At 45.2% G+C, this 24,122-nt stretch overlaps 1 protein-coding gene and 1 pseudogene across 8 annotated transcripts in view; one reads left to right on the top strand and one right to left on the bottom strand.

The window, feature by feature from the left end:
- Window positions 1-24,122, bottom strand: part of LOC132388981 (zinc finger protein 850-like) — a 69,917-nt pseudogene that overhangs the window by 20,321 nt on the left and 25,474 nt on the right.
- LOC132388978 (zinc finger protein 229-like) overlaps window positions 1-24,122 on the top strand; it is a 38,917-nt gene that overhangs the window by 13,209 nt on the left and 1,586 nt on the right. The window contains exons 3-4 of one of the 8 annotated variants that reach the window (XR_009510380.1): window positions 5,636-5,751; window positions 15,882-20,317. The exons of 1 other annotated variant lie outside the window; for it this stretch is intronic. Coding sequence is in view for 1 of the 7 variants with exons in the window: in XM_059961399.1 (XP_059817382.1) it covers window positions 7,693-9,144 (1,452 nt within the window). In the remaining 6 variants the exon portion in view is untranslated. Of the gene's footprint in view, window positions 1-5,635; window positions 5,752-7,292; window positions 10,623-10,714; window positions 10,855-15,881; window positions 21,133-24,122 lie in introns of those variants that run through there. 6 more of the 8 variants (XR_009510382.1, XR_009510381.1, XM_059961399.1 and 3 more) reach the window with 6 other exon arrangements.

The following is a 24,122-nucleotide window of genomic DNA, read 5'->3' as shown; positions in this document are numbered from 1 at the left end:
TTAGCATCCTCACAGCTGACACCAATGCCCAGCCTCGTGTAATCCACAAACTTGGAGAGGCTGCATTTAATTCACTCATCTAAATCATTCGAATATATTGTAAAGAACTGGGGTCCCAGCACTGAGCCTTGCGGTACCCCACAAGTCACTGCCTGTCATTCTGAAAAGGTCCCGTTTACTCCCACTCTTTGCTTCCTGTCTGCCAACCAATTCTCTATCCACATCAATACCATACCCCCAATAACGTGTGCTTTAAGTTTACACACTAATCTCCTGTGTGGGACCTTGTCAAAAGCCTTTTGAAAATCGAAATATACCACAGCTACTGGCTCTCCCCTATCCTCTCTACTAGTTACATCCTCAAAAAATTCTATAAGATTCGTCACACATTACTTTCCTATCACAACTCCATGCTGACTTTGTCCGATGATTTCACCTCTTTCCAAATGTGTTGTTATCACATCTTTGATAACTGACTCTAGCATTCTCCCCACCACCGACATCAGACTAACCAGTCTGTAATTCCCTGGTTTTTCTCTCCCTCCTTTTTTAAAAAGTGGGGTCACATTAGCCACCCTCCAATCCTCAGGAACTAATCCAGAATCTAAGGAGTTTTGAAATATTATCACTAATGCATCCACTATTTCTTGGGCTACTCTGGGATGCAGACCATCTGGCCCTGGGGATTTATCTGCCTTTAATCACTTCAATTTACTTAACACTACTTCCCTTCTAACATGTATTTCCCTCAGTTCCTCCATCTCACTAGACCCTTGGTCCCTTACTATTTCCGGAGGGTTATTTATGTCCTCCTTAGTGAAGACAGAACCAAGGTAGTTATTCAAATGGTGTGCCATGTCTTTGTTCCCTATGATCAATTCACCTGTTTCTGACTGTAAAGGTCCTTACATTTGTCTTGACCAATCTTTTTTCTTTTCACATATCTGTAAAAGCTTTTACAATCAGTTTTTATGTTCCCTGCCAGCTTTCTCTCATAATCTTTTTTCCCTTTCCTAATTAAGCCCTTTGTCCTCCTCTGCTGGTCTCTGAATTTCTCCCAGTCCTCAGGTATGCCGCTTTTTCTGGCTAATTTATATGTTTCTTCTTTGGACTTGATACTATCCCTAATTTCCCTTGTCAGCCACGGGTGCACTACCTTCCCTGGTTTATTCTTTTGCCAAACTGTGATGATCAATTGTTGTAGTTCATCCATGCAATCTTTAAATGCTTGCCATTGCATATCCACTGTCAACCCTTTGTATCATTTGCCAGTCTATCTTAGCTAATTCACGTCTCATACCTTCAAAGTTACCCTTCTTTAAGTTTAGAGCCTTTGCTTCTGAATTAACTATGTCACTCTCCATCTTAATGAAGAATTCCACCATATTATGGTCACTCTTACCCAAGGGGCCTCGCACAACAAGATTGCTAACTAACCCTTCCTCATTGCTCAATACCCAATGTAGAATGGCCTGCTCTCTAGTTGGTTCCTCAACATTCATATGCAATGGCAAGCATTTAAAGATTGCATGGATGAACTACAACAAGTGTTCATCCCAGTTTTGCAAAAGAATAAACCAGGGAAGGTAGTGCACCCGTGGCTGACAGGGGAAATTAGGGATAGTATCAAGTCCAAAGAAGAAACATACAAATTAGCCAGAAAAAGTGGCACACCTGAGGACTGGGAGAAATTCAGAATCCAGCAGAGGAAGACAATTGGATTAATTAGGAAAGGGAAGAAAGATTATGAGAGAAAGCTGGCAGGGAACATAAAAACTGACTGTAAAAGCTTTTATAGATAAGTGAAAAGAAAAAAAATTGGTTAAGACAAATGTAGGTCCCTTACAGTTAGAAACAGGTGAATTGGTCATATGGAACAAGGACATGGCAGACCAATTCAATCACTACTTTCGTTCTGTCTTCACTAAGGAGGACATAAATAATCTTCCGGAAATAGTAGAGGACCGAGGGTCTAGTGAGATGGAGGAACTGAGGGAAATACATGTTAGTAGGGAAATGGTGTTAGGTAAATTGAAGGGATTAAAGGCAGATAAATCCCCAGGGCCAGATGGTCTGCATCCCAGAGTAGCCCAAGAAATAGTGGATGCATTAGTGATAATTTTTCAAAACTCCTTATATTCTGGATTAGTTCCTGAGGATTGGAGGGTGGCTAATGTGACCTCACTTTTTTTTGAAAATGAGGGAGAGAGAATCCGGGGAATTATAGATCAGTTAGCCTGACATCAGTGATGGGGAAAATGCTAGAGTTGGTTGTGAAAGATGTGATAACAGCACATTTGGAAAGAGGTGAAATAATCGGACAATGTCAGCATGGATTTGTGAAAGGAAAATCATGTCTGGCGAATCTTATAGAATTTTTTGAGGATGTAACTAGTAGAATGAATAGGGGAGAAAAAGTGGATTTGGTATATTTGGATTTTCAAAAGGCTTTTGACAAGGTCCCACACAGGAGATTAGTGTGCAAACTTAAAGCACACAGTATTGGTGGTATGTTATTGATGTGGATAGAGAATTGGTTGGCAAACAGGAAGCAAAGAGTGGGAATATACGGGACCTTTTCATAATGGCAGGCAGTCACTAGTGGGGTACTGCAAGGCTCAGTGCTGGGACCCCAGTTGTTTACAATATATATTAATGATTTAGACGAGGGAATTAAATGCAGCAAGTTTGCGGATGACACGAAGCTGGGCGGCAGTGTTAGCTGTGAGGATGCAAAGAGAATGCAGGGTGACTTGGATAGGTTAGGTGAGTAGGCAAATTCATGTCAGATGCAATTTCATGTGGATAAATGTGTGGTTATTTACTTTGGTTGCAAGAACAGGAAAACAGATTATTATCTGAATGACTGATTAAGAAAAGCGGAGGTGCAACAAGACCTGGGTGTCATTGTACACCAGTCATTGAAGGTGGGCATGCAGGTACATCAGGCGGTGAAAAAGGCAAATGGTCTGTTGGCATTCGTAGCAAGAGGATTCGAGTACAGGAGCAGGGAGGTTCTACTGCTGTTGTACAAGGCCCTGGTGAGGCCACAGCTGGAGTACTGTATGCAGTTTTGGTTCCCTAATCTGAGGGAAGACATTCTTGCCACAGAGGGAGTACAATCACCAGATTGATTCCTGGGGTGGCAGGACTTTCATATGAAGAAAGACTGGGTCGACTAGGCTTATACTCACTGGAATTTAGAAGATTGAGGGGGGATCTTTTTGAAACGTGTAAAATTCTAAAGGGATTGGACAGGCTAGATGCAGGAAGATTGTTTCTGATGTTGGGCGAGTCCAGAACGAGGGGTCACAGTTTAAGGATAAAGGGGAAGACTTTTAGGACCGAGATGAGGAAAAACTTCTTCACACAGACTGTGGAGAATCTGTGGAATTCTCTGCCACAGGAAACAGTTGAGGCCAGTTCATTGGCTATATTTAAGAGGGAGTTAGATATGGCCCTTGTGGCTAAAGGGATCAGGGGTATAGAGAGAAAGCAGGTACAGGGTTCTGAGTTGGATGATGCATGATCATTCTGAATGACAGTGCAGGATCGAAGGGCCTAATGGCCTACTCCTGCACCTATGTTCTTTGTTTCTATGTGTGGAAAATTAAAATCTCCCACAATCGCAACCTTATGCTCACTACAAATATCTGCTATCTCCTTACAAATTTGCTCTTCCAATTCTCGCTCCCAATTAGGTGGTTTATAATACCTTTCCCATTCCTCAATTCCAGCCAAATAGGCTCCCTAAATGAGCCCTGTAATCTATCCTGTCAAAGCACTGCTGTAATATTTTCTCAGACAAGCATTGCAATACCTCCCCCTCTTGCCCTTCTGATTCTATCACACCAGAAGCAACGAAATCCAGGAATACTTAGTTGCCAGTCACACCCCTCCTGCAACCATGTTTCACTAATAGATACAACATCATATTTCCAGTTATCAATCCATACTCTAAGCTCATCCACCTTTCTTACAATGCTCCAAGCATTAAAACAGATGCATTCAAGAAACTTTCCACCTCGTCCTCTCTGTTTATCACTAATGGTGCAAACAACTTTATTATCTCTTTTTTTTCCTTCTCCCCTACATCTTCGGTCTGAGCGCTCCTACATCAGGGAGGAAGTTCAAATCAGCTCCGTGTTAAAAGTTTAGCCATCATAGTGACTGCAGGTTCATGAGGGACTGTTACCATCAGATTCTGCAGTTCTTGCGGCTGCTCATCGCACCCAGGACTGAACTCTGGTCAGTGAGCATTGGAGGAGTCTGTTCTGCTGATGTTAGGCTTAATCTAGACTGATGTTTAATATTGTGGATCTGTGAAAGATAAATCAGTTCTGTATCAAATCCCGTGTCTCAGGTATTTACTGTCCAGAGACACTCACAATGTACACTAGAAAGGCCACTCAGCCCATCTGGTTCCTGCCCATGTTTCTGTTCGGTATCTGTATAACAAAATCTCTCCCTGTTGTTCCCCTCTCACTCTCCCTGAGATGACAGGTTGCAACTAGTCGCCACCCCGTGGGATAGGAGATTTCCCGTGAATTTCATGGAAACATATAAATGCACAACTCATTACAGATGCTTTGTCCCACATTGTTGTGCCAACCATGTACCTTACTCTAGAAACTGCTTAGAATTACCCTGCCACACAGCCACCTATTTTCCTAAGCTCCATGTAACTATCTGAGAGTCTCTTAAAAGACCCTATTGCATCCGCCTCTACCGCTGTCGCTGGCGGTGCATTCCACACACACGCCACTCTTTGCTTAAAAAAACTTAGCTCTGACATCAAGCAGCTTAAACCTATTCCCCCTCATGTTAGCTGTTTCAGCCCTGGGGGAAAAGCCTCTAGCTATCCACACGACCAATGCCTCTCATCATCTTTTACACCTGCATGATTTTCTCCAGGGTGAATAAGATGATGAGCTCACTGTGGTTTTGTGTCTCTCTCTCCCTCTCCCCCTCCCCCTCCCTCTCCTCTGACATCACAGTCCCAACTCACTCAGGCTCTTAAAGCGACACTCACAGTAAGCGAACCTGCGGTCTCGTAACACAATGCACCTCTAAAGTCTGATAGCAGACTAGCGAGTGAATCTTTGATGGTGCAGAGACAGCAACCGAAGAGTTGCCAGCCTGAATCAGGGCTTTGGGGCTCCAGAGAGAGATGGGGTCTAGAGTTTACCAGGAGGAGCAGGAATCAGACCAGCAAAATGTGGCTACAAAAGAAAAATCAGAAACATTTGGAAACTGGTTGGCCGAAAAAAAGGTGGTTAATTTCAGGCAGCAAATGTGGAGAGGAATAAAAAGACATCGTTTAGGGAGAGCCCCTTCCACATGCCAAGCCTGTGTACTCCGCTGCTTAGTTCCTCTCTGAATTGCAGAGTTCCTCGAGTGTTTTGTGTGTGTGCATCTCTGTATTTCCAGCAACTGCAGAATCTCCTGTGTTTTATAACTGCATTTTACTTTGGCATTAGATACACGTTGATATTGAGTATATTGTTTATGGGAGCCGCTTTCTGCGTTAAAACAGCTGCAGAATTTTTCTATACACATGATAATAAAAAAAATGAGGTATGGACATTGAACCGGTGCTTGCAGAAATGGTTAATTGCACCGTGATTACCCATAGGGCCATGCGTTAAGAATTTTGCCAGCGCTGAAGCGCCAATGAAATGCGCAGGCGTCAGGCTGAGGACGTCCCCGATGCGCGCAGTACACAGAAGGCCTTGAAAATGTCGGGTGCAGGTAAGAGCGATTCTCTGTGTTTTTAACTTAAACACCGACTTCGGGACAATTCCTGTGAAATCCAGAGACCGTGGCCAACAATCCCAGGGCTGTCCTGCTCTTGTCCCTCTCTCTCAGCACCACAATCCGTACACGGGCCCCGGGGCGCTTCCGGCTGCTAAGTGAATGGGAACTGATGGATCTCTCAGACAGAGCTGAGCTCCAGCTATCTAAATGCAAGGATTAGGAACTCAGAGAAAGGGAACAAAATCTTATACATCACCAGTTGAGAAAATCACCTTTGTTCTACCTCCAATCACTAACAAGAGAAAACCTGCAGATGCTGGAAATCCAAGCAACACACACAAAGTGCTGGAGGAACTCAGCATTAGGACTCTTTTCCGTAGATGCTGCCTGGCCTGCTGAGCTCCTCCAGTATTTTCTGTGTGCTGCTTCCTTTACCTCCTCTTGCTCTGGAGTTTTCTACCTGTGAGAACATGTTTTGTCCCATTCTCTCTGGGTACGTAATGATATCAAACACCTTTGGCTTGGGCAACAAGTAGCTTTCACATCACAAATGTGCCAGACTCCAGTGAGACAGAAAGACTACTGCCCTTCCCTTCATTGCCAATGAGTTCACCACTGTCAGTCTCTGTCTGATGTGTGTATTGTGGCAATGCAAACGTTGCTGGAGAATTGTGGCGATGCAAACGTTGCTGGAGAATTGTGGCGATGCAAACGTTGCTGGAGAATTGTGGCGATGCAAACGTTGCTGGAGAATTGTGGCGATGCAAATGTTGCTGGAGAATTGTGGCGATGCAAATGTTGCGGGAAAATTGGGGGAGGCTTCAGGGGCATATAGAAACTGAGTTCACCCGTGTCAGTCACTGGGGGGGAGGGTTCAGGGGAAATATTTATGTCGAATACAGAAACTGGTGATACTTGTGTGTATTCTGGTGTTGCAAAAGTTGCTGGAAAATTTGCAAGTGGGAAGAAGTGGAGTGATATTTGGAAATCTGCCTTTTTAAAGCGTAACTTAGCAAGCAAACCACATATGGACAATATGCCAAAACTTTGGTGAGAAAATCCTTCAATTCCCATTACAGGCCTGCTACACAGGTTGTGTGAGAGTGCAGATGAACTGGATTGAACCCAGAGGAGATCAAAGTTCCTATTGACCGTGATTTGCTAGCTGTGAAAATGAATACCTCTCTATAAAAAATGCACAGTGCAAGATTTATGTACACGCTGGTTATTACAAATTAAAGGGGGTATTGAAGATGGGGAGACCTGTAGTGTCCCTGATGCCCTCACTTACAAGATGTGCATCCAGCTGCAGCTTGTAACCCTGCACTTCAAGGAGTTGGAACTTGAACTACATATGGAAATTGATGGACATTCCAGATACCAGCACTCTGCCCAGTCAGGACATGATTACTCTGTTCAACTTGGGTTGAACGTTACTGTAACAGTGTGATACCAAATCAAATCTTGGCAACTCAAGTAATCTCATCTGAAATGTTGTCCTACACCCATTGATGGATTTTGTAAATCTTTTACAGGTTAAAAACGGGAAGGAATTTGTCTCCAGGAATCTCACACACGACACGCCAGTTTTGTTGTCTCTTTCTAGATATTTAAGAAGTGGAGCAAGGGATTCAATCGACCATCCTTCCTGCTCAGACTGTGCGAAGGGATTCACTCGGTCATCTGACCAACCAGCAAGCCCGTCATTTTACACAGGAGAAAGGCCATTCACCTGCTTAGGAATGGATTCACTCAGTCATTTCAACTGAAGGTATATCAGCAAGTTCACACAGGGCAAGGCCATTCATCTGTTGTGTGTGTGAGAAAGGATTCTGTCGGGCATCCCACCTGTGGACACACCAGTCAGATCACACTGGGCAGAGGCTGGTCATCTGCTGAATTTAAGGGAAGGGATTCTCTCGGTCATCTGTCCTAATGGCACACCAGCGTGTTCACACCAGGGGGCGGTCATTCACCTGCACAGTCTGCAGGAAGGGATTCACTCAGTCATCCAAACTACAGAGACATCAGCGAGTTCACACTGGGGAGAAGCTGTTCACCTGCTCAGTCTGTGGAAAGGGATTCACTCGGTCATCCAACCTACAGAGTCATCAGAGAGTTCACACTGGGGAGAAGCCATTCACCTGCTCTGACTGTGGGAAGAGTTTCACTCGGTCATCTACCCTACTGGTACACCAGTCAGTTCACACTGGGGAGAAGCCGTTCACCTGCTCAGACTGTGGGAAAGGATTTACTCAGTCATCCAACCTACTGGTACATCAGCGAGTTCACACTGGGGAGAAGCCGTTCACCTGCTCAGTCTGTGGGAAGGGATTCACTCAGTCATCCAACCTACAGTGTCATCAGAGAGTTCACACTGGGCAAAAGCCATTCACCTGCTCAGTCTGTGGGAAGGGATTCACTCGGTCATCCAACCTACAGAGTCATCAGAAAGTTCACACTGGGGAGAAGCCATTCACCTTCTCAGTCTGTGGGAAGGGATTCACTCTGTTATCCAATCTACAGAGTCATCAGCGAGTTCACACTGGAGAGAGGCCGTTCACCTGCTCAGAATGTGGGAAAGGATTCACTCGGTCATCCCAATTACTGGTACACCAGTCAGCTCACACTGAGGAAAAGCCGTTCACCTGCTCAGACTGTGGAAAGGGATTCTCTCAGTCATCCAACCTACAGAGTCATCAGAGAGTTCACACTGGGGAGAAGCCATTCACCTGCCCAGTCTGTGGGAAGGGATTCGCTCAGTCATCCAACCTACAGAGTCATCAGCGAGTTCACACTGGAGAGAAGCCGTTCACCTGCCCAGTCTGTGGGAAGAGATTCACTGATCCATCCAACCTACAGAGTCATCAGAGAGTTCACACTGGGGAGAAGCCGTTCACCTGCTCAGACTGTGGGAAGAGTTTCACTCGGTCATCCCAACTACTGGCACACCAGCAATTTCACACTGGGGAGAAGCCATATACCTGTTCAGTCTGTGGGAAGGGATTCACTCAGTCATCCAACCTACTGGTCCACCAGCGAGTTCACACTGGGGAGAAGCCATTCACCTGCTCGGACTGTGGGAAGGGATTCACTCAGTCATCCAACCTACTGGTCCACCAGCGAGTTCACACTGGGGAGAAGCCATTCACCTGCTCACCGTGCGGGAAGGGATTCACTAGCTCAGCTAAACTGAAGATACATCAGAGAGTTCACACCGGGGAGAAGCCATTCACCTTCTCAGTCTGTGGGAAGGGATTCGCTCAGTCATCCAACCTACAGTGTCATCAGAGAGTTCACACTGGGGAAAAGCCATTCACCTGCTCAGTCGGATTCACTCGGTCATCAAACCTACTGGCACACCAGTCAGTTCACAATGGGAAGTAGCCATTGTTATGAATCCCTGGGTTTCCTTTGCTGTGGACTGTCATTTAAAGAGAGAGAGCGATTAAGAAGGTGAATCAGTCTGACTTGCAGCTTGTTTACATCGCTCGCAGCTTGTTTAGTTTTAACCGAGAACACAGACACTCAGAGTCAGACGGAGACGAAGGAGGGAAAATGGAAGGATCGAAACCAGGGAACTAGTGGCCAAGAGTCACTGTTTAAAAGTTTCCTATGCCCACAAGGACGGGTTAATTATTGATCCATGTACATTGAATGTGTGTTTGTCACCTTGTTTGATCCATAGGAGTGGATCTGATTTGGGATGTCCTGTGGAAACCACTTATGTGTTAACCCTTGCCTGGCTGTGATGTGGTAGTTCACTTGAAGATGATACACCTTGTGACAAGTCACTTTCGGTGATAATTTGTATGTGGATTTGGAGCGATGACGGATAAAATCTACAGCGACTGTTCTCTTGTTTTACCACCGTGGAACCTGAGGAATTTGACATATTTGCCTTCTCTCACCATTTACCCTGGATTACAAATCTCTCTCCCTCATCGCCTATTCTGTGGTTGAACTGAACTTTCATACTTTAGCATCTCAAGACTGCAAGCCTTGTTTCCCCTGAGCTCAATAGTTTGGGAGTTATACTTTTACACATTTATAAACTTAACACTGTTAACTTCTGTTTATCTTGTTTAAGTTGCAATATTACAAGTAGATTCCAATAAAGACAGATTTAACATCAAAACCAGACTCCAGATGTAATCTATTGCTGCTGGCTTGTTTCTAAAGCATTATGGTTCGTAACAAATTTGGGGCCTGCGTCTGGGATATGAACAAATTTGCGAGCTATTGATCGAAGAATTATCATTTGATTGGGGAAATCCCTTTTGATTTATTTGTTGTGGAAATCAGCAGCAATGGACATTTATAAATTTCTGGAAGCGCCAACCCCTGAGGCATTAGGAAAAGCCAAAAAGAATGAATTGCTGACTGATGCTAATGGGCTGAATCTTAAGCAGGTAAGGGGGTGTGAAGGACCAGGGCAAGCATAAAATTGGGAGAGGAGGTAAAGGTAAAACAATAGGGGATTTATTATAAAATATAGGCATCCACCCCATTTTTCAGAGACTGGGATCCCTGGTTCAACCGGTAATGACGTGCATTTCAATGTGCTCACCTCCCAGTCCTCGATTCTCCAAATGAAATTGTTATCACATTTGATCTTTCTTCATATGATGACCTAACCATTTCAGGGATCAGTCTGTTGAAACTTCATTGCACTCTCTATAACAAATACTCTCTAACCACTTTGTTAATCCTCTGTGCAAAAACTGTCCATCTTCTGCAGCCCCGTGTTGCCCCAACCATTCAGCTCCCAACCCTGTCATTGGCCCCACTTGCAGGTCAACAGTCTGCCAGTGTTTCCCCCCCAAAATGAATCCCTCTGCTCGCCACCACCGTGGGCTCAGACATTTTCACAGATTTCCACCGGGACAAACATCTTGTCCGCCCCCTCTCACACCATCTATTTCCTTTCAATAAAATCCCTCCTCTCCTTCCCCAGGGAGCTGGCATCAAACCGACGGGCCGAGCGGTCTCCTCCTACCTCTCGGTGACACATCAGACTCCGGCCGCAGGAGACGCTTCACAAACGCCCCAACTTCCCTTGGAGGGAAATGGAAATAAATCAAAAAACGGACATTTACTCCACTGTGATGTGGAGTTTGAGGCCGGAGCGGGAGGCGAACTCAGCAGCGGTAACGCCCTCTGGACTTGTCCAACTCTGCGACTGGCGGTAACAAGTGATTGACATCGCTTTGCACCAATGGGAATAGTGCAGCCCCTGAATCCTCTGTTGATAGCGGTGGGGGAGGGCTGGTCACGTGATTATTAGCCCAGCTATTAAACTGATAAAGCCCGAGCTCACCAGCGCATGGATGACGTAAGACGCTGTGCACGTAAGGGCAGATCCCGGTGTGGGAAGCCCATGCGTGACGTCAGGCGCGAGGGGGGTCTGTGCGACGTCACCTGTGGGGATGCGCTCGCATTTAAATGCACCTTAATGTGCGTTTCTTATGATTTCAGAGGGACAACAACATTAATCATGGGTTTCATTACAGAATCCACTGTTGTGAGATGTAAAGTCACTTGTTATGTGTCTGGCTGGGCCGTGTTGTTTTGGGGGCTATTGATTGATTAATTATCTATTTGATTGGGCATATCCCTTTTGATTTATTTGTGTGTGGAAATCAGCAGCAGTGGATATTGATAAATTTCTGTAGGTTGGATGACTGAGTGAATCCCTTCCCACGTACTTCCTCATCCAGGTCATCCACTCTTGGTCGTCCTGGAATCATTCTTTGAAACTTCTCCGGACCCACTCCAATACGAACACATCTTTTGCTCAGATAATAAGTCGTAAATACAGGTCGGAATCTGCTCACAATACACCAACAGTGATCTGCCCAATGAGTTATAAAGCAATAGTATCGCATCCCTGCTCTTCTAATGCTAACATTGCAGTTGTCATCTTTAATCAACTCAATTTGCAAGCAAATCTTTAGGGCCTCTTACTCAAGGACTCACAAGCACTTATGCACCTCTAATTTTTTCAAGTTTCTCCCATTTATTTTTTTTTTCTACGCCCAATTACTTCTACCAAATGTACATGACTTGCATACACTGTATTTCAACTGCTACTTTGCTGGTATTCTCCAGACCTATCGAAGTCCTTCTGCAGACTCCCGCTTTGCTCTAAACTACCTGTCCCGTACCTATCTTTGTATCAACTGCAATGTTCGTCACCAAGGTATCAATTCCGTCATCCATATCATTCAGATTTAACATGAAACGATGCGGTCTCAATACTGACCCCTACAGAGCAGCATTAGTTACCGACAGCAAAACAGAATTGCCCACATTATTCTGACTCTTTCTCCCTTGTCAGTACAAGTTTCTTCCCTGTAATTCCATGAGCTGTGATCCTGTTAAGCAGCCTCACGTGCAGCACCTTAGAAACATAGAAAACCTGCCGCACGTTACAGGCCCTTTGGCTCACAAAGCGATGCCGAACATGTCCTTGCTCTAGAAATGCCAAGGGTTACCTGCAGTTCTCTATTTTTCTAAGCTCCGTGTACCTATCCAGGAGTCTCTTAAAAGACCCTATCATGGCCGCCTCCACCACCATTGCCGGCAGCCCATTCCAACCACTCACCACTCTCTATGTAAAAAAAACATACCCCTGACATCTCCTCCGTACCTACTTCCAAGCATCTTCAAACTATGCCCTCTCGTGCTAGCACTTTCAGCCCTGGGAAAAAGCCTCTAACTATCCACACGATCAATGTCTCTCATTTTCATGGACACCTTTATCAGGACACCTCTTATCCTCCATCACTCCAAGGAGAAAAGACTGAGTTCACTCAACTTATCCCTATCCAAACAACATCCTCGTAAATCTCCTCAGCACCCTTTCTATGGCTTCCACATCCTTCCTGTAGTTTGGCGACCAGGACTGAGCACAGTACTCCAAGTGGGGTCTGACCAAAGTCCTATATAGCTGCAACATTACATCTCGGCTTTTAAACTCAAGCCTGCGGATGATTAAGACCAACGCACAGTATGGCTTCTTAACCACAGAGTCAACCTACATAGCAGCTTTGAGTGTCCTGTGGACTCCGTCCCCAAGATCCCTCTGTTCCTCCACACTGCCAAGAGGCTTACAATTATTACTATATTCTATCATATTTGACCGAAGCAAATGAACCACATCACACTTCTTTGGGTTGAAGTCCATTTGCCGCTTCTCAGCCCAGGTTTGCAGACTATCAATATCCCCCTGCAACCTAACCCAACCTTTGTGTCATCAGCAAATTTACTAACCCGTACCTCCACTTCCTCATCCAGGTCATTTATTAAAGTCACGAAGGGTAGGGGTCCCAGAACCGATCCCTGAGGCAGACCACTGGTCACCGACCTCCATGCAGAATATGACCAGTATACAACCACTCTTTGTCTTCTGTGAGCAAGCCAGTTCTGGATGCACAAAGCAATGTGCCCTTGGATCCCATGCCTCCTTACTTTCTCAATAAGCCTTGCATGGGGTACCTTGTTGAAGATCATCTGAAAATCCAAGCAAACAACATACACTGCCTCTGCTTTATCTACCTTGCCTGTTATTTCCGCAAAGTATTTCAAGAGATTTGTCAGTCAAGATTTCCTTGAAGGAATCCGGCTGACTTTGGCCTACTTCATCATGTTTCCCCAATTACAGTACCCAAAAAACACACTCTTAGTACACTCTAACATCTTCCTGACCACTAAGGTCAGACTAACTGCCCAATAATAATAACTGTCCAACAATAATAACTGTCCAATAATTTTCCTCTTAAATTGTGGAGTGACATTTGCAAATTTCTGGTCCACCAGAACCGTTCCAAAATCTAGTGATTTGTGATAGATCATTACTCATCACTTGAAGAGAAAACTAAGGGGGAACTTCTTCATTCAGAGGCGGGGAGAGTGTGCACCGAGCTGCTGAGCAAGTGGCAGGGACGATTGTAATCTTTAAGAGAAGTTTGCTTAGGTCACTGGATGAGAAGCATATGGAGGGCGATGGTCCAGGTGGAAGTTGTTGGAACTCGGAAGATTAATGCTTTAGCACGGACTAGACTGGCCGAATGGCATTTTCCTGTGTTGTAGTGTTTTATGACTCTAATGCCTTCACAATCTCTTCAGCTACCTCTTTCTGAACTCTGCGGTGTCTTATCTACCTTCAGGCCTTTCAGCTTCAAAAACACCTCCTCTCCTTGGTAAAAGCATGTATCCTCACTTCTGCCCCAGGTACTGCTGAATGTTTGGCATTTACGTAATAAATTTAATGACACAACTGTAGTGGGTGACTTCAATCTGCAGGAGGATCGGGAAAGTCAGATTGGCGTGAGATCGCAAAAGAGGGGGTGTATTGAATGCAAACGAAATGGCTTTTTAGAGCAGCTGATGGTTGAGCCTACTCGGGGAACTGCTATCTTACATTGGGTATTGTGTATTAACCCAGATCTTATTAGGCAGGTTAATGTAAAGGAACCATTAGAAGGCAGTGATCATAATATGATTGAAGTCCTACTGCAATTTGTGAGGGAGAAGCACAGGTCACATGTGTAATATCTCAATGGAATGAAAGTGAATTACAGAGGCATGAGAAAGGTGATTCCCCAGGTGGATTGGAAAAGGATGATGCCAGAGCAGAAATGGCTGACGTTTCTGGGAATAGTTCATAATGTGCAGGATAGATATATTCCACAGACGTAGTTCTCAAACAGCGGGGCTGGGCTATCGTGGCTGACAAAGGAAGTTAAGGACTGTATAAAAGCATATAAGGTAGCAAAAATGAGTAGTAGGTTGGATAATTGGGTAGCTTTTAACATCCAACAACAGGCAAGTTAAAAATAAAAGCTGTAAGGGGAAAGGTGAAATATGACAGCAAACTATACAATAATATAAACCAGTTATAAAATATACGAAAGGGAGGCGAGAGTTGATATTGGACCACTGGAAAATGATGCTCATGGGGTACAAATGGGGAAGAGATGGTAGATGAACTTGATAGGTACTTTGCATCCGTCTTGTCTGTGGAAGACACCACCAGTGTGCCAGAGATCCATGAGTGTCAGGGAACAGGAGTGAGTGCCAATGCTATTACAAAGGAAAACGTTTGAGGCAAACACAGGTTCTTGAAGTGGATAAGTCACCTGGACCAGATGGACTTCATCCCAGAGTCCTGAGAGAGGTTGCTGGAGAGATAACAGATGCATTGGTCATGACACGTCAAGAATCCCTTGATTCTGGCATGGTCCCGGAGGACAGGAAGATTGCAAATGCCAATCCACTCTTTGAGAAGGGAGGAAGGCAAAGTAAAGCAAATTATAGTCCAGTTAGCCTAATCTCAGTGGCTGGGAAAGTGTGGAGTCATGATAACAGTTGAGGTTTTGGTGTACTAGGAGACTAATGATATAATGTCAAAGCCAGCTTGGTTCTTTACAGGGAAATCTTGCCTGACAAGTCTGTTACAGATCTTCGAGGAAGTCATAAGCAGGATGGACAAACGAGAGGCAGTGGATGTCATTTACTTGGATTTTCAGAAAGCTTCCGATAAGGTGTCACACATGAGACTGCTTAACAGGATAAATGTCAGAAGTAATACTGGCATGGATAGAGGAATGGCTGTCAGCCAAGAGGCAGCGAGTGGGAATAAAAGCGGCCTTTTCTGGTTGGCCAGCAGTGATTAGTGGTCTTCAGGGGTCAGTATTCGGACCGCTACTTTTCACATTGTTTGTCAATGACTTGGATAATGGAACTGATGGCTTTGTGACAAGGTTTGCGGATGATACAAAGATAGGTGGAGGCGATGGTGGTGCTGAGGGTGCAATACGATTGCAGCAGGACACAAGTTTGAAGAACGGGCAAATGGAATACAAAACTGGGAAATGTACAACAAAGCATTTTGGCAAAAGGAACAATGGTGAACTATCATCTGATTGGGGAGAAGGTTCAAACCACAGATGTACAGAAGGAAATGTGATGATGATGATGATGATGATGACGTCGTCGACTCAGGACTGACTCAGGGCAGCGTCGGGCATTTTCGTGCCTTACAAGGCGCGGATCGGAAGGTTGTGTGGGGCGCTACTCCTCACACAGACATTTCACAGTATCTTTCTTTATTTGATGAGGTCGAATTGCGAGCTCAACACTCAATCCGGCACGGATGGAAAGCGTACAAGGGAGCGACTGTATTCGAACCCATGGACCTCCGTTACGAAGTCCGGCGCTGACGTCACTACGCCACCAGGACCTTGGGCAAGACTCCCAGAAGATTAGTTTACGGGTTGAGTCTATGGTAACGAAGGCAACTGCAATGCTGGCTTTATTTAAAGTGAAGTAGAATATACTAGCAAGGAGATAATGCTGTTACTTTATAAGAGACTACTCAGGCCACACGTCAGAACATAAGAAATGGGAGCAGGAGTCGGCCATTGGCCCATTGAGCCTGCCCCGCCATTCAATAAAATCATGGCTGAACTCAGCTCCATCTACCAGCCTTTTCCCTATAACCATTAATTACCTTATTCTGCAAAAACCTATCTAACTGTATCTTAAATATACTTCGTGAGGAAACCTCAACTGCTTCCCTGGACAGAGAATTCCACAGATTCAGCACTCTCTGGGAAAAACAGTTTCTCCTCATCTCCGCCCTAACTCTTCTCTCCTGAATCTTGAGGCAATGTCCCCAAGTTCTAGTCTCATCTACCAATGGAAACAACTTTCCTACTTCTATCTTATCTATCCCTTTCAAAATTCTGGGTATTTCTATAAGATTCCCTCTCATTCTTCTGAACCCCAGAGAGAAAAGTCCCAGGCGACTCAATCTCTCCTCATAGGTTAACCCCCTCATCCCTGGAATCAAACTGGTTCACCTTCTCTGCATTGCCTCCAAAGCCAGTACTGTCTATCCTTCCTCGTGTACGGAGACCAGAACTGCACACAGTACTCGAGGTGCGGCCTCACCGGTACTCTGTATAGTGGCAGCATTACCTCCCTGCTCTTGAATTCAATCCCTCTACCAATGAAGGGTAATATTCTGTTAGAGTTAGAGTATGTGGGACTTCTATCTTAGAAAATGTGCGTTGTCATTGGAGAGAGTCCAGAGGATCTTCAAGAAGATGATTCCGGGAATGAAGGGGTTAAGTATGAGAAGCGTTTGCCAGCTTTGGGCCTGTACTCCTGCACTGACTTATGTTTAGTAAATGTGGGTGGAGGGTGTTCAGAAGCTGCAGAAGGCTGTAAATCTCGTCACCTCCATCTTGGGTACGAGACTACAAAGCATCCAGGACATCTTTAGGAAGCGGTATCACAGAAAGGCAGCGTCCATTATAAAGGACCTTCAGCACCCAGGACATGCCCTTTCCTCACTGTTACCATCAGGTAGGAGATACAGAAGCCTGAAGGCGCACACTCAGTGATTCAGGAAAAGCTTCCCCTCTGCCATCCGATTCCTGAATGGACTTTGAAAGCTTTGGACACTCTTCAATATACAGTATTTCTGTTTTTACACATTTTAATAAACTATTCATCACACATAATTGATTTACTTGTTGATTACTGTTTTAATTAGTTTATTATTATCTATGCCAGAATATGAATTGCATTGAACTGCTGTTTGATTATTGTTTTAATTCATTTATTATTATCTATGCCAGAATATGAATTGCATTGAACTGCTGCTGCTGTCAACAAATTTCAAGCCAAATGCCTGTTGTAATAAACCTCATCCTGAATCCTGAATCTCACTGAAACCCACCGAATGTGGAAAAGTCCAGATAGGGTGGATGAGGAGAGGCCTTTTCCTATGGTGGGGGTAGCCATAACAGAGGGCACAGCCTGAAAGCGGAGGAGCAACCTTTTAGAGCAGTTAAGGAGGATTTTATTTAGTCAGACAGCAGTGAATCTGTGGAATTCTCTGACACAGATGGCGGTGGGGGCCAACTCTGTGTGTACATTTCAGGCAAAAGCTAATAGTTTATGGATCAGTCGAGGCATTACAGGATATGCCGAGGAGACAGGTGCATGGGGTTGAGTGAGAACCGGGATCAGCCATGATAGAACGGCGGAGCAGACTCAATGGGTCTGACTGGCCTAATTCTGCTCCTATGTCTGATAGTCTTATAATGCGAGTGTCTTACACAGTGAAGATTGACACAAAATACTTATTACATTCGGCCGCGATTTCTTTGCCCTATTACTAACACGCCATCATCATCTTCCAGTGGTACAATATCAACTCTTCCCTCTCTTTTACCCTTTATATATCTAAACAACTTTTGATACCTGATATTATTGGCTCAATTACCGTAATTTTTCATCATGTCTCTCCTGTGTGTGTGTGTGTGTGTGTGTTTTTGTTGTCTCCTGTTGGGTATGTAAAAGATTTCCAATCCTCTCACTTCCCACTGTTTTCTTGCCATATTACGTGATCCCGCTTTTGCTTTTATCAAAAACAGGAGAAAATCTGTGGATGCTGGGAATCCAAGCAACACAGACACAAAATGCTGGAGGAACCTGGGATGCCAGGCAGCATATATGGGAAATAGCAAACAGTCGACGTTTCGGGCCGAGACCCTTCATCAGGACTGGGAACAAAGAAGATGAGACATCAGAGGAAGCAGTGTGGGGGTGAAGGGGTGGAAGACGTGGTAGGTGATGGGTGACACTGGGAGACGGGGAGCAGTGAAGGAAAAATCTTCTTTGGATTTTATTTCCTTAACGATTCTCGAAAGATCAATGCTAATGCCTCCACATCACTTCAGCCACCTCTTTCGGATCTCAGAGGTGTACACCATCTGGTCCAGGTGACCTATTTACCTTCAGACCATCTCTGTTTCCCAAAGAACATTCTCCCGTGTAACGTAACTTTACACATTCTGACCACTGACATCTGGGACTTCCATATTCCTGCCAGTGTCTTCGAGAGATAAGAGTGATGTACAAGATTTATTCAGTTCATCTGCCATCACCTTGCAGCCCCACCCCGTTTCTACCTCTCCAGCATCATTTTTCAGTGGTCCGATATCCACTTCAGCCTCTCTCTTACAATATATGTACCTGAAGAAAAATTTGGTATCCTCTTTAATATTGCGGGTAGCTCATCTATGTATTCCATCTTTGCTGCCTGACAATGACGGAAAACGTAGTTTACTTTATTCAATGTAGTCTTGTTTTTTTTAGTATGTTTCAATTGCGCTTAAGCCCAAAGTGCATAGAGATATGTAGGTAATACATGATACTTATGGGGTATTAGCCTTCATAAGTGGAGGAATAGAGTTGAAGTGTCGCGAGGTAATGATGCAGCTCTATAAAACTCCAGTTCGGCCACACTTCGAGTACTGTGTCCAGTTCTGGTCGCCTCACTATAGGAAGGATGTGGAAGCATTGGAATGGGTACAGAGGAGATTTACCAGGTTGCTGCCTGGTTTAAGGAGTATGGATTATGATCAGAGATTAAGGGAGCTTGGGCTTTACTCTTTGAAAGAAGGAGGATGAGAGGAGACATGATAGAGAAGTACAAGATATTAAGAGGAATAGACAGAGTGGGCAGCCAGCGCCTCTACCCCAGGGCACCACTGCTCAGTACAAGAGGACATGGCAAGGGGAGGGAAGTTCAAGGGGGATATTAGAGGAAGGTTTTTCACTCAGAGAGTGGTTGGTGCGTGGAATGCACTGCCCGAGTCAGTGGTGGAGGCAGATACACTAGTGAAATTTAAGAGACTACTAGACAGGTATATGGAGGAATTTGTGGGAGGCTATATGGGAGGCAGGGTTTGAGGGTCACCACAACATTGTGGGCCGAAGGGCCTGTAATGTGATGTACTATTCTATGTTTTATAATCAATACATTATTTCAGATAGGACAATCCGTACGAACCATTCGAATATAATATTACAGGATTAATAAGCAGGAACAACTCCTCCAATAGATAAAACCATTCCAAACACATACATTCCTCAACCAGTGGAGCACCTCACCACAGGCATTGTTTGTGTCATCAGTCAGACAACCGAAAGATTTTCTCTATCAATCAGCTTCCAAATGTTGCTACTCTGTCATTCGTTGACACGCTCCGCTGCTGATTCCCTTCTCCTTATCATATGTTCTTACCCCGACCGTCGTCCAGAGCCCCAAACTCTGCCTTGTGCAGACCCGCCTCTGGTTTCTGACCCTGCTCCGTTGAACATCCAAACAATGGTTTCGCATTCTGCTTTCAGTCTTTAGAGGACAGTGTGTTTTCAACAACACTTTAGTAGCAGGGGAAATGACCCATAATGTGGAAATGAGCCATGAATAAGGAGGTTAACTCCCAAATTCATTCTTCCTCAGCTCAGAGATTTCAGGGGTAAAGAACATCTCAGACAGAACTGCAGTCAGCTCAATTTCTTCAGTCTGCAGAAAATTCAGGGAAACCTCTTCACCCACAGGATGGTGACTGTTTGGAACCCATCACCACAGGGAGAGCAAGAGGTGAACAACAGGGGAGGACTTAAAAGGACTGTCCTGGAACAGAATCACAGGCAGTGTCCAGCCGGCCTGAGTTGACCCTCCACTGTGCACAAGGTGTGTTATAAATTCATTACGTACCGGAGACAGAGTTTAAAATAGAACTGACTTATTTGTCTCAGAACCAGAATATTAAACTCCAGTCCCATTAAAGGTGAATGTGCAGCAGAAGAAACTCCTCCCATGCCCAGTGACCAGGGTGCAGAACTGGGTGTGGTGAGCAGCAGCAATAATTGCAGAGTTCAGCACCGACAGTCAGTCTCGAAATCGCATTCAGCAACGGTGATGGAAAAATATCCAGCATGCAGCTTATTGAAACTTTCTCCCTGGTGTGAACCCGTTAGTCTGTCACAAGTATAACAATGTTTAGGTTACGACTATAGAAAACAGGGATTTGGAGTGCGGGTCTGTCCAATGAGAGAAATGTTCCTTCTTGTGAGTCTGGAAGAGAGATTTTCATGGTCTTTTGCTGGGGAGAGATGAGACGATGCGAATGGAGAGAGTGGGCTCTGTTTCTTTTTTTTTGTTTTCTTTACTAACACTATAGTCAAAGTAAGAATTATAAATCTCAATTGTTTAATCACATATTGTGTACCGTTTGTTATTTCGGGGTACAGTACTGATTTGTAACAGGGGATGCATCATGCAGCATCCACCCAAATGAGATTTTTTTTAGTTTGGCCGGGCTGGGGCCGGGGGCAAATTAAGCTGCTAGCTAAAGTGAGAGTTACATAAGCTTAGATTACTTAGTGAATCACTTCCCACATTCACCGCAGGTGAACGGCCACTCCGCAGTGTGAACTTGCTGATGCACATTTTGGTTGATTTGGCTGAGAGAAACTTTTCCCAAAGACTGACCAGTTGATCGGCCTCTACTCAGTGTGAACTCGCTGGTGTCTCTGTCGTTGAGGTGACCGAGTGAATCCCTTCCAAGCAGGTGAACGGCCTCTCCCCAGTGTGAATTCGCTGATGTACCTTCAGTTGGGATGAACAAGTGAATCCCTTCCCACAGTCTAAGCAGGTGAACGGCCTCTCCCCAGTGTGAACTCGCTGATGTACCTTCAGTTCAGATGAGCAAGTGAATCCCTTACCACAGTCTGAGCAGGTGAACGGCCTCTCTCCGGTGTGAACTCGCTGGTGTACCTTCAGCTTGGATGACTGAGTGAATCCTTTCCCACAGTCTGAGCAGGTGAACGGCCTCTCTCCAGTGTGAACTCGCTGATGTACCTTCAGTTGGGATGACTGAGAGAATCCCTTACCACAGTCTGAGCAAGTGAACGGCCACTCCCCAGTGTGAACTGACTTGTGTACCAGTAGTTCGTGTGACAGAATGAATCCCTTCCCACAGTCTGAGCATGTGAATGGCCTCTCACCAGTGTGAACTCTCTGATGTCCTTTCAGATTAGATAAGCAAGTGAATCCCCTCCCACAGTCTGAGCAGGTGAACGGCTGCTCCCCAGTGTGAACTCGCTGATGTAACTTCAGAATAGATGACTGAGTGAATCCCTTCCCACAGTCTGAGCAGGTGAATGGCCTCTCTCCAGTGTGAACTCGCTGATGTACCTCCAGTTTTGATAACTGAGTGAATCCTTTCCCACAGTCTGAGCAGATGAATGGCCAAACCCCAGTGTGAGCTCGGTGATGTCCCTTCAGTTGGGATGACAAAGAGAATCCCTTCCCACAGTCTGAACAGGTGAAAGGCCTCTCCCCAGTGTGAACTGACTTGTGTGCCAGCAGGTTGGATGACCGAGTGAATCCCTTCCCACAGTCTGAGCATGTGAATGGCCTCTCACCAGTGTGAACTCGCTGATGTTCCTTCAGTTTAGATGACTGAGTGAATCCCTTCCCACAGTTTGAGCAGGTGAACGGCCTCTCCCCAGTGTGAACCCGCTGATGAATCTTCAGTTTATCTGAGGAAGTGAATCCTTTCCCACATTCTGAGCAGGTGTATGGCCTCTCTCCAGTGTGAACTCGCTGATGTTTCTTCAGGTTAGATGACCAAGTGAATCCTTTCCCACCGTCTGAGCAGGTGAACGGCTGCTCCCGAGCGTGAACTCGCTGGTGAGCCATTAGGTCAGATGACTGAGTGAATCCTTTCCCAGAAATTCAGCAGTTGACCAGCCTCTGCCCGGTGTGGTGTGAACTAATTGGTGTGTCCACTGGTGGGAAGACCGACTGAACCCCTTCTCACACACAGAACAGGTGAATGGCCTTGCCCCAGTATAAACTTGCTGATGTCCCTTCAGTTGAAATGTCCAACTGAATCCATTCCCACTGTCTGAGCAGATGAACAGGTTCCCCCCCCACCACCCCCGTTTAAAATGGCAGGCATGGCAGTCAGTCTGATAATAGAGTGAATCCCTCCCCACAGTGTGAGCAGGAAGGATGATCGAGTGAATCCCTCCCCACAGTCTGAGCGGGAAGGATGATCGAGTGAATCCCTCCCCACAGTCTGAGCAGGAAGGATGACCGAGTGAATCCCTCCCCACAGTCTGAGCAGGAAGGATGATAGAGTGAATCCCTCCCCACAGTCTGAGCAGGAAGGATGATCGAGTGAATCCCTCCCCACAGTCTGAGCAGGAAGGATGATCGAGTGAATCCCTCCCCACTGTCTGAGCAGGAAGGATGATCGAGTGAATCCCTCCCCACAGTCTGAGCAGGAAGGATGATCGAGTGGATCCCTCCCCACAGTCTGAGCAGGAAGGATGGTCGAGTGAATCCCTTGCTCCACTTCTTAAATATCTGGACAGAGACAGCAAAACTGGCGTGTAGTGTTCGAGATTCCCGTAGACAAATTCCTTGTCATTTTTAACCTGTAAAAAGATTTACAGAATCAATCAATGGGTGTAGGACAACATTTCAGATGAGATCACTTGAGTTGTCATGGTGTGATCTGGCAACACACTCTTACAATGAAGTTCAACCCAAGTTGCAGAGAGAAATCATCTTCTGACTGGGCAGAGTGCTGGTACCTGGAATGACCATCAAACTCTCTGATGCTCTTCCTGTGTCTATAAGAATGGGGCATTTCTGCCATCTCCAATCTGTGACCTGGCTCAGTTTGACTCTCTCCAATGGTATTATTCACTGTTCCCACTGAGCTGCATGGTTTCCTGTTCCCACAGTAACTGAAACACTCTCACACAAAAAGCCAGCAGTGCATTCCATGCACCCACCACTCTCTGTGTAAAAAAAAAGTTACTCCTGACATCCCCTCGGTATCAATTTTCAAGCAGTTTAAAACTCTGCTCTCTTGTGTTAGCCATTTCAGCCCTGGGAAAATAACCTCTGGCTATGCACACGATCAATGCCCCTCATCATCTTATACACCTAAAAAAGCTCTTAACCAACAAAAAAGGACATTTTACACATTATACGTAATCGAGTTAATCTGCACTCTCACACAATCTGTGTAGCAGGCCTGTAATGGGTAATGAAGGATTTTCTCACCAGAGCTTTTGTACATTGTCCATATGTGGTTTGCTTGCTAAACTATGCTTCAAAAAGTCAGATTTGCAAACATCACTCCACTTCTTCCCACTTGCAAATTCTCCAGCAACTTTTGCATCGCCACAATACACACAGGTAACACCAGTTTCTATATTGGACATAAATATTTCCCCTGAACCCTCCTGAGGAATTGAGGATATATAAACAAAATCATTTTGAACCTATGAAACCTCTGGCCAGAAGAATAATTGGGACTGAATAGGAATTTTGAACTGATGTGAACTCAGTTTTCAGCATTTAGCTAAGACAGGCTCATTACCAGTTCTCTGAGGCTTGCAGAGAGACACACTGAGAGCTGATAGCATTATACATTGTACTCATGTTTGAGTAAGTGGAGGAGGACTCCCTGATA

This window comes from Hypanus sabinus, unplaced genomic scaffold, assembly GCF_030144855.1.
Source record: "Hypanus sabinus isolate sHypSab1 unplaced genomic scaffold, sHypSab1.hap1 scaffold_447, whole genome shotgun sequence".
NCBI classification, from domain to species: Eukaryota; Metazoa; Chordata; class Chondrichthyes; order Myliobatiformes; family Dasyatidae; genus Hypanus; species Hypanus sabinus.
This window is presented reverse-complemented; position numbering and strand designations above follow the sequence as displayed.